The sequence below is a fragment of the Carassius auratus genome, chromosome 22 (genome assembly GCF_003368295.1).
Source record: "Carassius auratus strain Wakin chromosome 22, ASM336829v1, whole genome shotgun sequence".
Lineage (NCBI taxonomy): Eukaryota > Metazoa > Chordata > Actinopteri > Cypriniformes > Cyprinidae > Carassius > Carassius auratus.
Genome location: NC_039264.1, coordinates 11,535,601 through 11,552,756, shown reverse-complemented (window position 1 = coordinate 11,552,756; position 17,156 = coordinate 11,535,601). Strand labels below are relative to the sequence as shown.

The 17,156-nt window shown below is 38.1% G+C and overlaps 1 protein-coding gene and 1 long non-coding RNA gene across 3 annotated transcripts; one reads left to right on the top strand and one right to left on the bottom strand.

Annotated features, from left to right (window-relative positions):
• Nucleotides 1-549: 549 nt before the first annotated feature.
• Nucleotides 550-10,643, top strand: LOC113039698 (uncharacterized). Its single transcript, XR_003275059.1, has 3 exons — nt 550-586; nt 7,873-7,935; nt 10,421-10,643. It is a non-coding gene; the product is annotated as an uncharacterized LOC113039698 (long non-coding RNA).
• LOC113039697 (small serum protein 2) lies at nt 4,877-7,111 on the bottom strand. 2 transcript variants are annotated; one of them, XM_026197719.1, is made up of 4 exons: nt 7,013-7,111; nt 6,804-6,885; nt 6,030-6,147; nt 4,877-5,124 (listed from the first exon to the last, which is right to left on the bottom strand). In XM_026197719.1, the coding sequence occupies exons 1-4, from the start codon at nt 7,058-7,060 to the stop codon at nt 4,998-5,000; spliced, it is 375 nt and encodes a 124-aa protein (XP_026053504.1). In that variant the 5' UTR covers nt 7,061-7,111; the 3' UTR covers nt 4,877-4,997. The 2 variants fall into 2 exon arrangements, with proteins under 2 accessions (XP_026053504.1, XP_026053503.1); XM_026197718.1 differs by having other exon boundaries at nt 6,804-6,906; nt 7,013-7,075.
• Nucleotides 10,644-17,156: the final 6,513 nt, after the last annotated feature.

Below are 17,156 nucleotides of genomic sequence, written 5' to 3'. Positions count from 1 at the left end.
ATTAGATTTTCTCCTGTTTTGGCTTATAGGCTCATATATATAGTATTTATAGTAAGAAGGTCTGCACTCCAGATTTGGAGGTTATGAGAGTTCTAGAGCCTTGTCACTGGCTACACTGCTGGACCTAATGTTCAAAAATGTGGAATTTGGAAATCTTGCCAAAGCCCTGGAGCTGAAAAGCACATCAAACTTTAGTGTGCTTTGCTGATGCGTTCAAACACAGCTCCTGGTGAGACGTTTGAGTCTATGTTATGTTATGTAATCTGATTCATGTAATATTTACTTCATATATGCGTCAGTGTAGGATTTGTTACTAATTGCTGTTTTCATTTTTATTCAGAGCCACAAATGTCAACATCAGGCCCATTATCATCATCAGAAGATAGAGGAAGATAGATAGAATATAGATTTTTGCAATTTTTGGACCAAAATGTATTTTCGATTTTTCTTATCTTTCTGGACATGGACAGTAGACCGTACACACAGCTTCAATGGAGGGACTGAGAGCTCTCGGACTAAATCTAAAATGTCTTAATATGTGTCCCGAAGATGAACGGAGGTCTCACGGGTATGGAACCACATGAGGGTGAGTTATTAATGACAATTTAGATTTTTGGGTGAGCTAACTCTTTAACTAATCACTTGTACTTTTATGCAGAAAAATTATTTTCATGTCTTTAATGCATATCTTTCTCTTTTTTATATATAAACTGAGGTTCCTGGTTTTATTTAGGACGTTATTCCAAAAACATCCAACAGGGGACACCCAAGCGCCATTTAATTATTGTTATTAATTTTTTATTCTATTGTTATAAATTTCTTTCTCTGAAAATATTACTTCTATCACAAAATAACTACCCAATAGGGAATCTTGAGACTCAGAACTTTCCAACGATATGTATTTTATCAAGATTCTAAAAAGTTTTGATAGTAAAATACAGTAATACATTTTATGATATGAAATTTAGTGTGAGAAGACCACAAAAATATTTTAAAGTACCAGTCCCATGGTAACGCAATGTCCGATTTCAAAATTTGAAGCTTTCAAACGTTGGGCAGGTGACACTTAAAAGCTTAAATAGTAAATGCATTTGTGCTTTAATGCCCATTTGTGCGCCCATTGGCGTGCTGGTTAAAATGTAAAAGATTATTATTGTGTACATGAATATAAAAATGCCTACATGTCATAATAGATAGTCTTTGCATGTATCAAAATTAAGCACATGAGCAAATCCATTCCCTCACTAGAGAAGTGTTCACTTTTGCGTCTTTCAAATTCCGCCATGTAAATAACGAATCAATCATGGCACGAGTGCAACTAGCTTTTAAAGTGAATGGGAGATGAGACTGATTGGTTTATGGCATGTTACACCCAAAACATACCCATACACAATATGGACAATCCTTTTAGATCATGTGCCGGTTGCGCTGACCATTGCAAAAGCGGATTCAGACACACTCTAAGTTCAACTGAGCCATGCGCTTTTGACCATGCACTTAGATCCTTAAAAAAGGGCCCACTTGGTCAAAGGCATAGTCTATTTCAGTTGCCTCAAAATAGCAAAATGCCAACAATGCACAATAACACACCTCGTTTTCAGACCAGCCTTCCCATGGGTGCACAAATGCATTTCCCTTACGAAAGGAAAATATATTTACCAATATATTTCTTAAAATATATTGTGATATATTGTAATATATTATTTTCCCTTTTTATTTTCTAATATTTTATATATTTGAATAAATTAAATAATATATTGATGATACATATATTATATAATATATTGCAAAATATACAAATGATTGCCGCTTTCAATATATTGCTATATATTGGAAAAAATTATTATATATAAGAATATATGCCTAATATATTACATGATATTTTCCAATATACTGCAATATATTTTTGTTTCATAAGGGTTGCTATTTAAATAACTTGGCACAGGATGTGAAAATTAAAACACAATATTTGAAACACATTTCACCAGGTGTATAATTGGACCCTTTACGATTAATCTTCTGTGAATATTGTGTTATTGAGTAGTTATTGCTTGCAAAATGTGTTTTTAGTTAGAAAATTGTTATCTTTGTCAGCAGTTATAATAAACTGTTTCATAACCATTTAACAACACCAGATGTTTCCTGATATATTGCTCAATATATGATTGTGTCAGCCTCAAGTTGTCACAATAACTGGGGTCAGACAAAGGGATTAGGATCTTCAAGAGTTTACTGTAAAATGTATAGAATTAACCACACAGGCAATTCATTCAGTCATGATCCAGCATGTTAAATTCAAATCAAGTCACCATTATTTATATAGTGCCTTTTACTATTCAGATTGTGTCAAATTAGTGAGGAGAAAAGTGGTGACGATTATAGGGGCCCACAGCTGAGAGGGTCCCCCCACCGACGAACTCAACTGACTGGCTGAGGCCAGCCTAAAAAGATGCTCAGTTGCTATTGTTTATTCGCTGTATTATGTCAGTCATCTGCGGCTGAATTTGAGTTTCATTGTGTTTAACTAAATGAACACACCTGCTAATTAGTGTGATTAAACTCTGTCGGTCACGTGACATTCCATAGACTTTCGATCCATTTTATATTCATGTAAGGTTCAAAGATGTAAGTTTGTATGTAAATTTATGTTTGTAGTAAAATCATGGTAATCACAACACTTACAATAGTAACAAATGAAATTTGAAGTTAAAACCCAGGAACGGGATATTTACCATGTTTTTACCACAGTAACTGTAGTTTTACTATGGTATAGTAATAGCACAACAATCACCTATACTTACTATGGTTGTACAACTGTAATGGTAGTGTTTTGATGTGCTTTTATATGACAGATATCACAGTAATCACATTTACTGTACCATGCTTGTAATACCTTTTTGTGTAAATCCCCCAAAAAATAAATAAATAAAAGGATACTTTTTTCCCCTTGTGCAGTTCATTCATATCAGTTAAATATTTTGCTCACATAATGTAACATTATTAAAATTATGTTTATAATTCTATATTACCCCCCCCCCCCCTTTTGTTAACTCTACAATACATAAAACCACTTTACCAGCTAAATAACAGCGATGCCATAGAAATATACAGAGCTACTGCACAAACGGCACAAACTGCACAAAAGTTCAAAGACAATATTCTAAAGATGGTGACTTGCTTGTTTCTATGGAGAATAAAGTCACTACTGGATAGATTCCGAATACACTGTCCAATCTGTACCTATAGTACCTATTTGTGCACTATATGTCCCAATATGTTCCCTATATAGGACTCATTATGTTTGCTCATGTCTTACCCAGAATGCTTATATCTTACCCAAGAGGGCCCTATATTAGTGATGGGAAGTTCGGATCATTTTACTAACTCTCTCCTTTGATCTCATTCATCAAAATGACCAAATCTTTATTCAAGTCTTCAAGTTTATTTCAATCATTTAAGTGGCATTAAATATTATACCTTTACCAGCCAAATTCCCCAAACACATCCACCTATGCAATATTGATAATATTCCAAATTAGGAAATCATAAAAACACAGCCAAAGGTGATTTATGGGAACATAAATAATTACTTTACCATCAGAATCTTTCATTCATTTGTCACGTGACAGACGCAATGAACAGATCATTCATGAATGACCCATCACTACCCAATATGTATTTCCCCATTCACAACCCATACAGATATTACCCATGTGGGTATTACTTGAGCCCATGTAGCCAACCTAGAAGGCAATGATTGTGTCTGCCCATGTCTGACCCATATTTTGGCCAAGAGTTCCTCCTACGTCTTTCCCTGTTCAGAACCCATACAAACATTACCTATGTGGGTACTACCTTGGGCCGGTGTAGGCAGCCTTTATGGGATTAATTGTATTTGTCCATGTCTAACCCATTTGTTAAACCCATATGTGCCTCATTTGTGTTGCCCATTTAGAACCCATGCCTATCTGTTTTTGCCCATATGGGAACTACTTAGCTGACCCAAGTGGGCCCCAGATAAGATGCCTATTTTGGGACCATGTCCACTTGGAACCCATGTAGACCCAGCATAAACCATGAGGTACCCACATACTGTATACATATGTTTAAAAATTTACTGTGTAAAAACACTATATAGAATTTTATTACTTTTTAATTGTTGATTAAATGTTTTAATGTAATTGAAATTGATATTTTAACATTGTTCAAAACACTGTTCAAAACACAATATACACTGGTTTAAGTACTTCAAGTACTTTTTTTTTTACTTGAAGCCTGTAAACAGCTTTATTTAAAGGTGAATAAATTCATCTGAAAAGGATGTGTGGTAACACTTTAGAAGTAGGAAACACATTCACTATTGTCTGGGAGTTTTCTCTCAGTAGAATTAATAGTTAATAAATTATTTGTTAAGTTTAGGTATGTTGTAGGATTAAGGGATCTAAAATAAGGTCATGCAGAATAATGCATTAATATGTGTTTTATAAGTACAAATAAACAGTCAATATGCTAGTAATATGCATGCTGATAAGCAACTAGTTAATAGTGATAATTGGTCCCTAAACTAAAGAGTTAAAATAGTGTTAATCATACTCTGTATTTTTCATTGTTGGGCTGTTGTAAACATTGTAAAGCGAATAAATGTTTAGTTTTGAGATGCCTGTTTAAAGTTTCATTACACTATTGTAGAATAACTTAAGTATAGATTGAATACATTTGGATAAAAAAACCCGAAGCTTATAAGAAATTGATAAATATACTTTAAAAACAACAAGGTTTTGTAAATTGAGTTGCCATTAATTAAGAGTGCAGGTTTAAAACATGTAAAGTCTAATAGAACAAACAAAAATAAAATGAGTTCAAAATACTCAAAAAGCTGATGCAAAGAGTTGCCTCAATTTTAATAAGTAAAATGGGCACACGTTTTTTTTTTTTTTTTTTTTTGCAGTGTAGTCCAAGTTGGATCCAAAAAGGACACATTACTCGATCACTGGAGATTATTTTCCAACAGCGCCATAAGAACACTTTATGTTGGGGTTTGTTGGATTATACACTTTAAATGTGCATTTGTTGTTATCGTACTTCACAGTGCAGCCTTGAGAGAGGTTAGTCACTCGGCCCATCCTATAACATAAAAGGAAATGTCATGAAATATCAAACCCACAACATCCTGTCCATAATCACAGAAATAAAGTTCTACTCATCCTTCAGCTTATAAACATGAATGCTGATAAAAAATGTGTTAAAAAAAGGCACATGAACAAGCCAGCATAGTGTTTAATAATAAGATATGTGAAGCTGTTTTCAAAGTTAATGGAGCTAATAATGAACAACCCTTGTGAAAAAGTACACTTTATCATACATTTAAAAAGAGTACTTAATACAGAAATAATATACTTTAAAAGAATATACTTAATTTTGAATTTAAGTTTGAATGTAATGTTCTCAGATTAATTAAACATTATTATAATTTAAATTAAATGGCAATATCTTATAGGTTAATTGTATATTTAATGCAATCAGCTGAACTTAAGTGTGCTTTTATCACCCACTTAAATAGGACGTATGTACATTTCATATATAATTTAAATACTTGCATTGTCTTTGAAGAATGCTTATGTGTGCTACATGTACTGGCAAGCATTTATTGTAAACTAAAACATACTTTAATGTCATTTCTATTGAAAATTTTGTGTCATGTATTTAGATACAGTATATTTGTACTTTTAAAATAAAATAAAAAATACTTCAAATATAATATTGAATAACACTACAGTAAAATTATAATAAAGTACATGCTTCACTATGTTACTTGAGTGTGTTAAGAGTCAGTCATGAAAGTGTTTCATGACTTATTTCAGTAATATTGTATTATCTGCAGTATCGTAATATCTGTATATCAATTGTTGTGGTTTATTTTGTTAAAAAAAAAAAACTGAAGGACAAGATTAAATTAACAAAACAATTTTAGAACAATGTATTTGGTTTTCTAAAATTTTCAACAACAGTTAGGATGTTAAGTGTCTTACCTGTCACAGCACTTCATTCCATTAGTGGAGCAGGTACATCTGACACATTGTTTGTTTGTCCAAGTACTTCCCATTGGATGCTTGGAGTTATCATAGCCATCAACACAATATGTTGCCCCTATTTAAATTTTATAAAATTAAGAGTTAGTAAGTTGTTCCCTAATAGTGTATATACACCACCTATTAAATATGTAGTATGATGAGTGGATGTGTGTCTCATTGTTATAATTAAATATTTTCTGTTCTTGTGTAGCTAGGGGTGGGGTGGTCCATAGCATCAAATCCAGCAGATAAATCTAACAGAATAAGAACCATAGAATCTTGGGATCTGTAGATAGATATCGTTTAAGAGAACCAACTCTGTGCTGTGAGCAGACTTAAAACCATATTGAAAAAAAAATCATAGATACAATTACTTGACAGAAAATGTTAAAGTTGATCCAGCGCAATTTTCTCCAATACCGTTGAAATAAAAGGTAAAACAGAAATAGGATGTTTTTATTGTTATTATATATATATATATATATATATATATATATATATATATATATATATATATATATATATATATATATAAACAGAAGTATCCAGGCATTTATTATTTTTGATGTTTAAAAAAAGAAAAAAAAAGAAATTGTTTTGATATAAAGTTACTAAGTGATGATTAACTCATCATGTTCTGATGAAATGGGCACTATAAATAAAAAAAGAGTGACTGTTGAATTTTAAAGAAAGAATTAAAAATATGGTTTTATGTGTTTGTGTTTTATTTACCTGCATTTAGAAGTGTCATTGAGCAGGCAGAATCACTTAAAGAGACACAGGCACAAAATACCAAAACCAGAGCCAAAAATGCCTGTAAAGGCAAAACTAAGAACTTATTACAGTAAAAAAAAAAAAAAAAAAAAAAAAAAAAACACAGTACACAACAGTTAATGTTTACATATAAATTCTGTAGTGATCAGTAACATTATGATACTTACCATTTTAACAAGTTTAGCACAGATGCTGGTCTGATGAAATGCAGTCATTGGCACTTTAGGTCATCTTAAAGGAAACAGAAGTGGGGCGGAGCATCTTTCTGGCCAAACATTTCAACACACATCTGAACTGATCATCAACTTGTTTGATTACCAACTTTTACTCTCTTGTACTTTTATGCAAAAATAAATAAATAAATAAATACCTAAAATAATTAATGTCTTTAATGTATGTCTTTCTCTTAACTCTCTGGTATTGTTAATTTGGGAGTCACATGTGTTGTTAAAGGTCAAAAACTTTTGTGAAATTAATGTAATATATATGCTTTTTACCTTAGATAATATTTATTATTTTGAGAGAATTTCATGGTATTATTTAACATTTATTCAATAATTATTGGTCTAATAATGACCAATACTTTACTAATGCAAATGTTTTTGGCTAGTTTCAGCCTCATTTTCACATCCGGCGCCGCGTTTATCTGTCACCCCTCATTTTTTAATATAGACATGAAAGTGCACTTTCCAAACTTAAGTTGTTATAATTAATGAACACTTTGAAAAACAAACTTAAGGTTGCATTTTATTGCAGAAGTAGAATCATTTCAAAATATGAAAGTATCAAGTTAGACGTTTAAATTTACTGTAAATTAAATGGACTGTATTTCACAGAAACAGGTTTTACACTTGAATTGCTATAAAATGTCTCAAATCAAGGCTGGAAACAACAGTTAAGTGCAACAGGATGGTTTATTGACAGGATGCAGAAGAATGGAACTGGGGAGGTAAATGAAGATGAGTTTTAACACAGTGAAGATTTCAGGGGTTCTTATCCGAGTACTTATGGTTATTATCTTTTGCAGGTTTGTTGTAGATCAAGGATCAGTATCCTAGGAGTCACTGAAAGATCACAGGAGAAACAGTAGGTAAGTCTTTTCACTTAAGTTCAGCTGAGAGAGACCAGGACAGTCCATCAGTGACTGTGAAGTGTGTGTTCTTATAGTGTGGCGTGTTGGTGACAGCAGGTGCGGGTGATCAGAACTGTAACTGTGAACTGGTTATTGTCCTGGATGGTGACTGAAGTGACTGTGATGAATCCCTGACAACAAAATGTGTAAATAAGTTTTATTCCAAATAAATTTTACACACACACACACACACACACACACACACACACACATATATATATATATATATATATATATATACATATATAAACCCAACTCTTCCATCTTTATTTGACCCTCTAACTTTAACACTTACTATTCTAATTCTATTCTTTAAAAAAAAGAGACTTGTTATAGCACTTATATATCATTGCTCTTTTGTATATCATTGTCTTTGATTGCTTCCACTGTCCTCATTTGTAAGTTGCTTTGGATAAAAGCGTCTGCTAAATGAATATATATATATATATATATATATATATATATATATATATATATATATATATATATATATATATATATATATATATATATGTATATATATATATATATATATATATATATATATATATATATATATATATATATATGTATATAAAAAATGATGTTCCTGTGAGATTTTATTTATACCACAAACATCCACCGGGTGACACACAAACTCCACTGAATTTTTTAATGCAGTTTTTTTTTTTGTCTACCTTTATCTAAAAATATTACATCTATCACAAAATAATGACCAAATAGGGCATCTTGAGACTCAGACCTTTCCAACGATATGTATTTTGTCAAAATTATAAAAAGATTGTAACAAGTTTTTTGACTGTAAAACATAAAATACATTAATACATTTTGTGATATGACACTTAACAGGTTAAATAGCAAATGCATTTGCGCACTAATGCCCAATTGTGCACCCATGGGTGTGCTTAAAAATGCAACACACTACAGATTAAGCAGAGGACTCGTCTGTTTCTCGTGGTTTTGGGCTGATTGCTGTCCAGGGGATCTGTCTCTAGGGTTCGTCTAGTTGACATGGTCTCCGCTGACATTCAGGGCTGAAGAGATCATCTCTAGGTGTTGATCCACTGTCTGCACTAGAAACGGACTGGATCTGGGTGGCTGCAGTGATCTCGGTTGACTTAATTAATGCAGCCAAACAATCCTTTAACAAATCTGAATTATAGAAAAGTGATTGTGTGTTGTATGTATGCAAGATTGAAGAGATGAGTCTTTAATCTCGATTTAAACTGACAGATATTGTCTGCCTCCCGGACATCGCTGGGTAGATTGTTCCAGAGTTTGGGCACTAAATAGGATCTACAGCCTACAGCTGATTTTGATTTTCAAGGTATTACCAAATGGAGTTTTTGAGATCACAGTGGACATGAAAATCTTTGATGTGATATGAGTCAGGTACTGAGGAGGTAAATCATTCAGGGCTTTAAATAGCAAGATTTTAAAATGTATACAATGTTTAATAGGGAGCCAGTGCATTGTTGAGAGAACTAAGCTAATATAGTCATACTTCCTGTTTCTAGTAAGAACTCTAGCTACTGCATTTTTGGAGAATCTGGAGTTTGTTTATTAAGCACACAGAGCAGCCACCCAATAAAGCATTACAGTAATCTAACCTTGAGGTCATGAACGCACTAATTCAAGTTTCTGCATTTGACATCAGCATAGGTTGTAATTTAAATATATTTTTTAATGTAAAAATGCGGTTCACCAAAATAGAAACTTGACTTTCAAAGGAAAGGTTCCTATCAAAAAGCACACTAGGGTTCTAACTGATGACGGAGGAATGTCAGAGCAGCCATCAAGTGTTAGACAGTGTTCTAGATTATTAAATGCAGAGGTTTTTGGTCCGATAATTAACTAATTATTAAAACTATTATTATTATTATTATTATTATTATTATTATTATTATATTTTTAGAATTTAACAATAGGAAATTACCAGTCACTCAGATTTGTTAAATCAACCATTCTGTTAGTTTATTGCATTAGTATGTTTCGTCAGGCCACGAACAAACGATAGAGGTAAGTGTCATCAGAATCAGTGAGAAAGCTAATACTATGTTTCCTGAGGACATCTCCCAAGGGCAACATGTAGAGTATGAAAAACAACGGTCATAGTACCAAGCTTTGTGGTACTCCATACTGCACCTGTGATAGATATGATACCTCTATGTAATAACAATAGTCAGATTGATATGATTTGAACTGTGCTAATGCATTTCCACTAATGCCAGCATAATTTTCTAGTATATTCTAAAGAATGTTGTGGTCGATAGAGTCAAATGCAGTGCTTAGATCCAGTAGCACTAATAGAGAGATATAATCACGATTGGATGATAAGAGCTGGTCATTTTTAACTCTAAAAAGAACAGTCTCAGTACTGTAATATGGTTTGAACTGGATAACATTTAGAAATTGCACATTTTAAAGCACTGTTTTTGTGTAGTGTGACGGGGTGAAGAAGCACATGACACAAGGATGCAGTGAGGAGGGGGATGGCCTCAGGGTAGTGGGTGGCATAGTCCAGGATGTGTTTGTGTCCCCTGGCGGACTTCAGCAGCGGCCCCACTAGGTCCATCCCGATTCGCTCAAAGGGCACCTCAATGATGGGCAGTGGTATCAGCGGGCTGGGGGGAGGGGTGCATGGAGTTCACTGGCAGGTAGCACAGACTTTTTTTTTTTGCTCATATTTTGCTCATATTAGTTTCACAGACATCACGGTAGCATTGGAAAAGCGTGTTTCACTCCTCTTACCACATAAACAGCTTTTGTGCAATCAACAGATGAAGCAGTCAAATAAAAATGCATGCTATATGATATTTAGACCATGATTATTTGTTCTGTGCATCTTTGTTCTCATAAAATTCAAGCCATTGATGTTTGCCTACAAAACCACCACTGGCTCTGCACCCATTTACCTAAATGTATTAAAACCAGGACTGGACTGGTAAACTGGCATACTGGGCAAATGCCTGGTGGGCCGACGCACTTGGAGGCCGGTCGATATAATACGTTTTTTTTAATTGGCCAACGACCGGTCCATAAAGCAGGGACAGCGGTATCAGTATTTTCCATACTGACACAGGGCTGGCCCAATCATCTCTTAACAGGCTCCAGCCCTCCCCTTCTGTTTCTTGTGTCAGAGTGGCTCAGAGCCAGAAATCTGTGGATTTAGGATGGAGAAACAAAAGCGCAAAGGGGTTGCGGCCAAAAAATAAATAAATAAACTTCCAGGTAATGCCTCAACATGTGCAAAAATAATCGACATCTTTAGTGCTGTAGCTTCAGTTTCCAGGCCTACAGTACCTGACGACACTTTGCAAAAACAGGTGAACATAGCAGATGGAGGTGACTAGCCATGGCGGCTCCGGCGGCACTCGGGCAGAGGAGCAGGTGTCTGATAGTGAAGTCAAGAAGGGACAGAGTGAGCAGAAGAGTGTTATTGAAATGGTGAGCATGGTAGCTACATGATTAACAGGGAGAGAGTGTTAATGCACTGTTGTAATCATCTCTCTCTCTGTCCTTATATATAGTCAAGACAGATTGAGCAGTGGAGGAGAGCACCTTTGATCTCCAGGGAGACAGTCAAGAGAGAGTGAGTACATGTCACGCTATATGGTCTCTGTTTCCCTGGGTGTCCACTAGTGGTCTCACTTCCTCTTAGGCACCTCACCATAGGCACTACAATTCCCACAAGCCTTGTCCCTTCATCACAGTAATTGCACTCCGGTTAATTGCAATCAGGTGTCTTCAGTTGTTAGTCATTATCCTCCCTATATTAACCAGTCTTTTCCTGTTTGTCTTCATGGAGTCCTTTCATTCCGTCAGCCAGTTTCCTCGCCCTCCGAGTGTCCTCGTCTTCTGAGTTTCCTGTTCCCTTTCCTATTTGTTTATTTTTGGATTGAATTCTGGTTTTGACCATTGCTTGTTCATTTCTCTTTGGATTATACAATAAAACCCATACCTAGTTCTCAACTTTGTAGGGGTTTTTTGGAGTCAGACTCAAAAATCGTCAGCTGACCTGAAACTATGTCTCTGGCTTTCTGTGGCTTTTTGGAGCTCCCTATGAAATAACAAGAGAGAAAAACTGTTAGGTTCAACGGTATGAAATAATATTAACATCAACACTGATATTTTAACCTGTTAACTTGCACAACGTTACCTATACTTTAAAATCTTTTATTACATGGCTTGGTTGAATTCCAATGTAGAATGCGGTCTGTTATTTATTGATAACAGACCATTGCCATGAAAAACAGAGAGTTGCTATGGATTTGGTTCTGTTTAGCGAAAGCAATACAATCATTTTTAAATCAATAAACTGCTTTTTAAATCAGTAATTTCTGTCAAAGTAATGATTTAATTGCTAGGTAGCCATGTAATAAGCGGGATAATGTATAGCGCGGCGGTAACATTAATTATAGTGAATACAACCCCTTCAGGCTGCTCAAGAAGCAGCCTGTCGGGGTTGTATTCGCTATAACAACATCCTCGCTATACATTATCCCTTACTTATGATACATACAAAAAATATCACGTGCAAATACAACACACACACACATACACACAAATAAGACGAGTAAAGAAAACGAGGTAACATTACTTAATAAACAATGACCCTTAAATATGAACACAGAAATCTGCTGTTAACAGGTTAATGTCACATTTCTCATTCCATGACTAGTAAAATAATCACAACTTACTCTCTGTAAAATGGCGTAATCCACAGGGTGATGGACACGGAGATGGGTAAAAAGTTGGTGGTGTTGCCACCCTTTCGCACCAACCATAGCCCGACAAATTCTGCAGATTGGGCTGTCTAAGATGCTGTTTTCATTAAAACCAAAAAACTCCCATACTGGCGAGCTTACTTTCTTCGGGTGTGGACAGATCGTTTCACTCTTTCACGGCTCTCTTCCCTTTCGAGGGAACTTCGAACTGCATCCTCTAGGGGTCGCTTTGGGGAACAGTATACCCACGCCACCATGCTGAGGGGAGTGCAGGCCAGAATTATGGCGATCACTATGTACCAACTCTACCATTTCCATGAGAGTTGCCCCTGGGACATTTAGACGTCTGTCTGTGACAGTACCCCTTACGGCCAAAAGCCCTAAGCTACATACCCAACGTAATTGTTAGGGCCTCGGCCCAGGGTAGAGCTGAAGGCTTGGAATCAGGAAAGATTCATTTAAAGGGATACGGCTAAGAACCTAGCATTTCAAGTCTTGCCTGTCACAAAGGGGCTACTGCTAGCTTATGCATAAGCTTGTTTAAAGAGCTTTCTCGACAGTTCTCTAGTAGCAACACCCTGTTTAGATAGGTATCCGAGGATACGTAGGTGGAGTGGCGCCCAAGATGAATGGGACTTTTACCAACTCAAGAAAGGGCACGAAGCAAACGCGCGCCATATAGGCCCTCACCATATAGGATTTTAGAAAGAACACAGAATACTAGAGTGTGAACTTACCACAATGTGGATTTCAGAAAGTGTGCAAAGACTTCACCTGCACACTTACCATAGCATGGATTTTCAAATACTGTTCTAAGGAGGGGCTCTTGTGGCACTCTGATAGAGCTCATAGATGGAATGTTGCATCTAAAAACAGTATGATTGAGAGTCATCAACTCGATCTATGGAAACAATACTGGAGCACTCTGGGGAAAAAAACAGAGAGCTCAGTCTCATATGAGAAGAGAACTCTGAGCTCAGAGTTTTTGGAAAAGGGGAGCGCTGCTAAATTAAACAGAGAATCACCCAAATAGCCCCTCGTGTTGAGGGAAGCGATGCTAGATGTGTATAAACGAATACACACTGGCTGAATAGAGCCCAAGGAACCAAGGTCTAATCATCTCAAGAAAGGGAACGAAGCGGAGTGCGTAACCCTTATCGTACAGGAGTTCAGAAAGTTTGCAGAGTCTTGCGTGCAAACTTACCACTTGTGGATTTTTAGAAAGTGCCCAAAGTGTTCACGTGCACACTGACTACCATGTAGTTTTGACAAAGTACACAAAGCTTAGCGTGTGTACTTAAAGGTTCCTAAGCATTGCAAAGGTGCTGAATCTCACGGGAGATGCAAGCTCAATTTTACAAACCTCGGGTGAGGGGAGCATCACCTGAGGCAATATATACAAGAAGACTTCTCTAACTTCCACCTCCACTTCCCGCTAGATTGATAGCATCCCTAAGCGGCCAGGAGACCCCTCGGGGTGACCTGGCCGGACATCCATGAAATTCCCTGCAGTGCTGTGCCAGGCCTGATGATCAAGGAGGCTCCCTCAGAAACCTGTGATCTCAGCTGCCTAATACCGGAACATGAAGCTGGATGGCTGGTGCTGGCGAGTGTTTAGTAAACACTCTAACTGAGCACTGCAAAGGAAACTCACAGAGTTTATTAGTAGACACGTAACCACCAGCAATTTAATACACATAAGTATATACAGAGAAGGTTACATATACTCACCCACCCTCCTGCGCTGGAGCCCCGCTCAAGGGGCGCCTCCTTTTAGTGTGGACCATCATGACAGACCCCTGTTTTGTGTACAAGCACATGGCCTTGTCTTTGGGCCATGTGCTTGTGTTGTCTCGTTCCCTTGCCCCGCCCCCCTTGTTATCCTAGTCTTGTCGTGATTGCCGTATCTGTGCCACCTGTTGTGTCTTAATTAGTTCCCCTATTTAGATCCCCTAGTGTGCTCTGTCTTTTGTCGGTTCATTGTTTCTACAGATGTGTCTCCTTATATGTGTTTCTACTTGTCAGCCTTGTGAGAGAGTGTATCCTTGTCACTCCTTTGAGAAGTCTTTGTATATCCGTGATTGTTTATTTGTAGTTAGTGTTCTAGTGTTTTGAGTCTTTGTTTATCGTGTCTACATAGTCCTGTTAAGTTATTTTGAATCTACCCTAGTCAGTGTTTTCCCCCTCGTGGGTTTTGTTTTCCCCTTTTGTGTTAATAAACCCTCTGTGCAACCTGATTCCTGTTTGCACTTGAGTTCCTCCTTTGCCAAACCCTGACAGAATGAACCGACCAAACCGGAACTCAGCAGACAGGAGGGCCTCCGAGCTTCAACGACAGTCGGAGTTCTGGAGGCAATGCTGGATGTCTTCCCCCACTGACAAGAAGAGGGTCGCCCTCCCATACTCATCTGAGAGCAGGTGGATTCTTAACAATTATGCCCGGCTGTGGGAGAGTTTCTCCCAGGAGGAGCCGCAGAGGTCCTCACCATCTACCCAACTGCCAGTGATCCCACAGGGTCGTTTCCTGGCCGTCACAACACTGGGGGAACAGGCAGATCCCTCCCCTAATCCTGAGGCGCCTACGGCACCCATCAGTCTCCCCAAGAAGCGAGGGAGACGGTTCTCGTGGGAGTCTGCTTCAGAGGCCTCTGCGACGGAGTCAGCCCTGCCAGAGACCGAACTCCCCCAACCCGTCTCAGACCCAGCGGTGACCTCTGCACCACGGCCAAGGAGGAAGAGGAGGAAGAAGGGGTCTTCCGGTCCTGCGACTTTGTCTCCTCCTGCAGCGGTGAGCGTGCCCGAGCCAGCAGCGGAGAGCGCTGGCGTGCCCGAGCCAGCAGCGGAGAGCGCTGGCGTGCCCGAGCCAGCGACTAGGAGAACTGTTTCCAAGTCCGCAGTCATGAGGGTGGAGGAGAGAGCCGCGGCCGACTCTGCAGCAGAAACATTACTTCAGTCTGTCTCATCTCGCAAGGAGATGCCGGTTATTATTGCAACCAAGACTTTGTCTGATTATTTGTTTCGTCTTGCCCAGATCCTTCAAGTCCCTACCAGTCCTGTCTTGTCCCCAGACCCTGTCCCCAGAGATCCCAAGCCAGCCGCAGTTAGCGCAGTTCCTGACCCAGTTTCTTTCTCCACTGATGTTGTCATGTGTCCTGCTGATATTGTCCCCCCGTGTCCAGCTGTTGTCCCCCCGTGTCCAGTAGATGTTGCCTCCCCGTGTCCAGTAGATGTAGCCTCCCCGTGTCCAGTAGATGTAGCCTCCCCGTGTCCAGTAGATGTTGTCTCCCCGTGTCCAGTAACTTCTCCTGTCATGTCCTCTGTCAGTTGTCCAGAGACCACTCCCCACCCCTCACCACCCAGACCTGCCCGGACCCCTCGTCGTCAGCCTTCGTCCCGTCCTTCTAAGATTCCTGCCACACCCACCCACCCTGGTCTGTCCCCCATGAACTTTGTTGTCCCGCCTCCTCCCCTTCCCTGTTTGTTTTTTTTAATTTGTCACCCTAACCCTGCCGTTGTGTATTCATGTTTGCCTTTGTTGTTGTTTGTCATGTTTTGTTGGTTTTTGTCTCTGTCCCAGTCAGTCATGTCCCGCGTTTGATGTTCCCTTGAGGAGAGTCTGGAAGCCGCTCCTTAAGGGAGGGGTCCTGTCATGATTCTGCCTTCATGTCCTGACTTTTCTCTAGTCTTGAGGCAGGATCATGACAGACCCCTGTTTTGTGTACAAGCACATGGCCTTGTCTTTGAGCCATGTGCTTGTGTTGTCTCGTTCCCTTGCCCCACCCCCCTTGTTATCCTAGTCTTGTCGTGATTGCCGTATCTGTGCCACCTGTTGTGTCTTAATTAGTTCCCCTATTTAGATCCCCTAGTGTGCTCTGTCTTTTGTCGGTTCATTGTTTCTACAGATGTGTCTCCTTATATGTGTTTCTACTTGTCAGCCTCGTGAGAGAGCGTATCCTTGTCACCCCTTTGAGAAGTCTTTGTATATCCGTGAGTGTTTATTTGTAGTTAGTGTTCTAGTGTTTTGAGTCTTTGTTTATCGTGTCTACATAGTCCTGTTAAGTTATTTTGAATCTACCCTAGTCAGTGTTTTCCCCCTCGTGGGTTTTGTTTTCCCCTTTTGTGTTAATAAACCCTCTGTGTAACCTGATTCCTGTCTGCACTTGAGTTCCTCCTTTGCCAATCCCTGACACCATCAGTCTGGTTGTTGCTATGAACATAGAACCATAAAAACATTTTAGGTCCAGCATAGGAGACTGTTATGCGAGAGGTTTCCTGGACCTGGACCTTTGTGGAACGAAGGATCTGAAAGCAACAGAGCGTGCCTTCGTCTCCCTCAACTTCTCAAATCACCATATCGACGGAAATACAGAAAAGTTCAGAAGGCGAAACCTGAGCATTGAGAAAAAAGCCTGGTTCAACCACAGATGTCTCTCCACTGCCACCTTGGCCGCC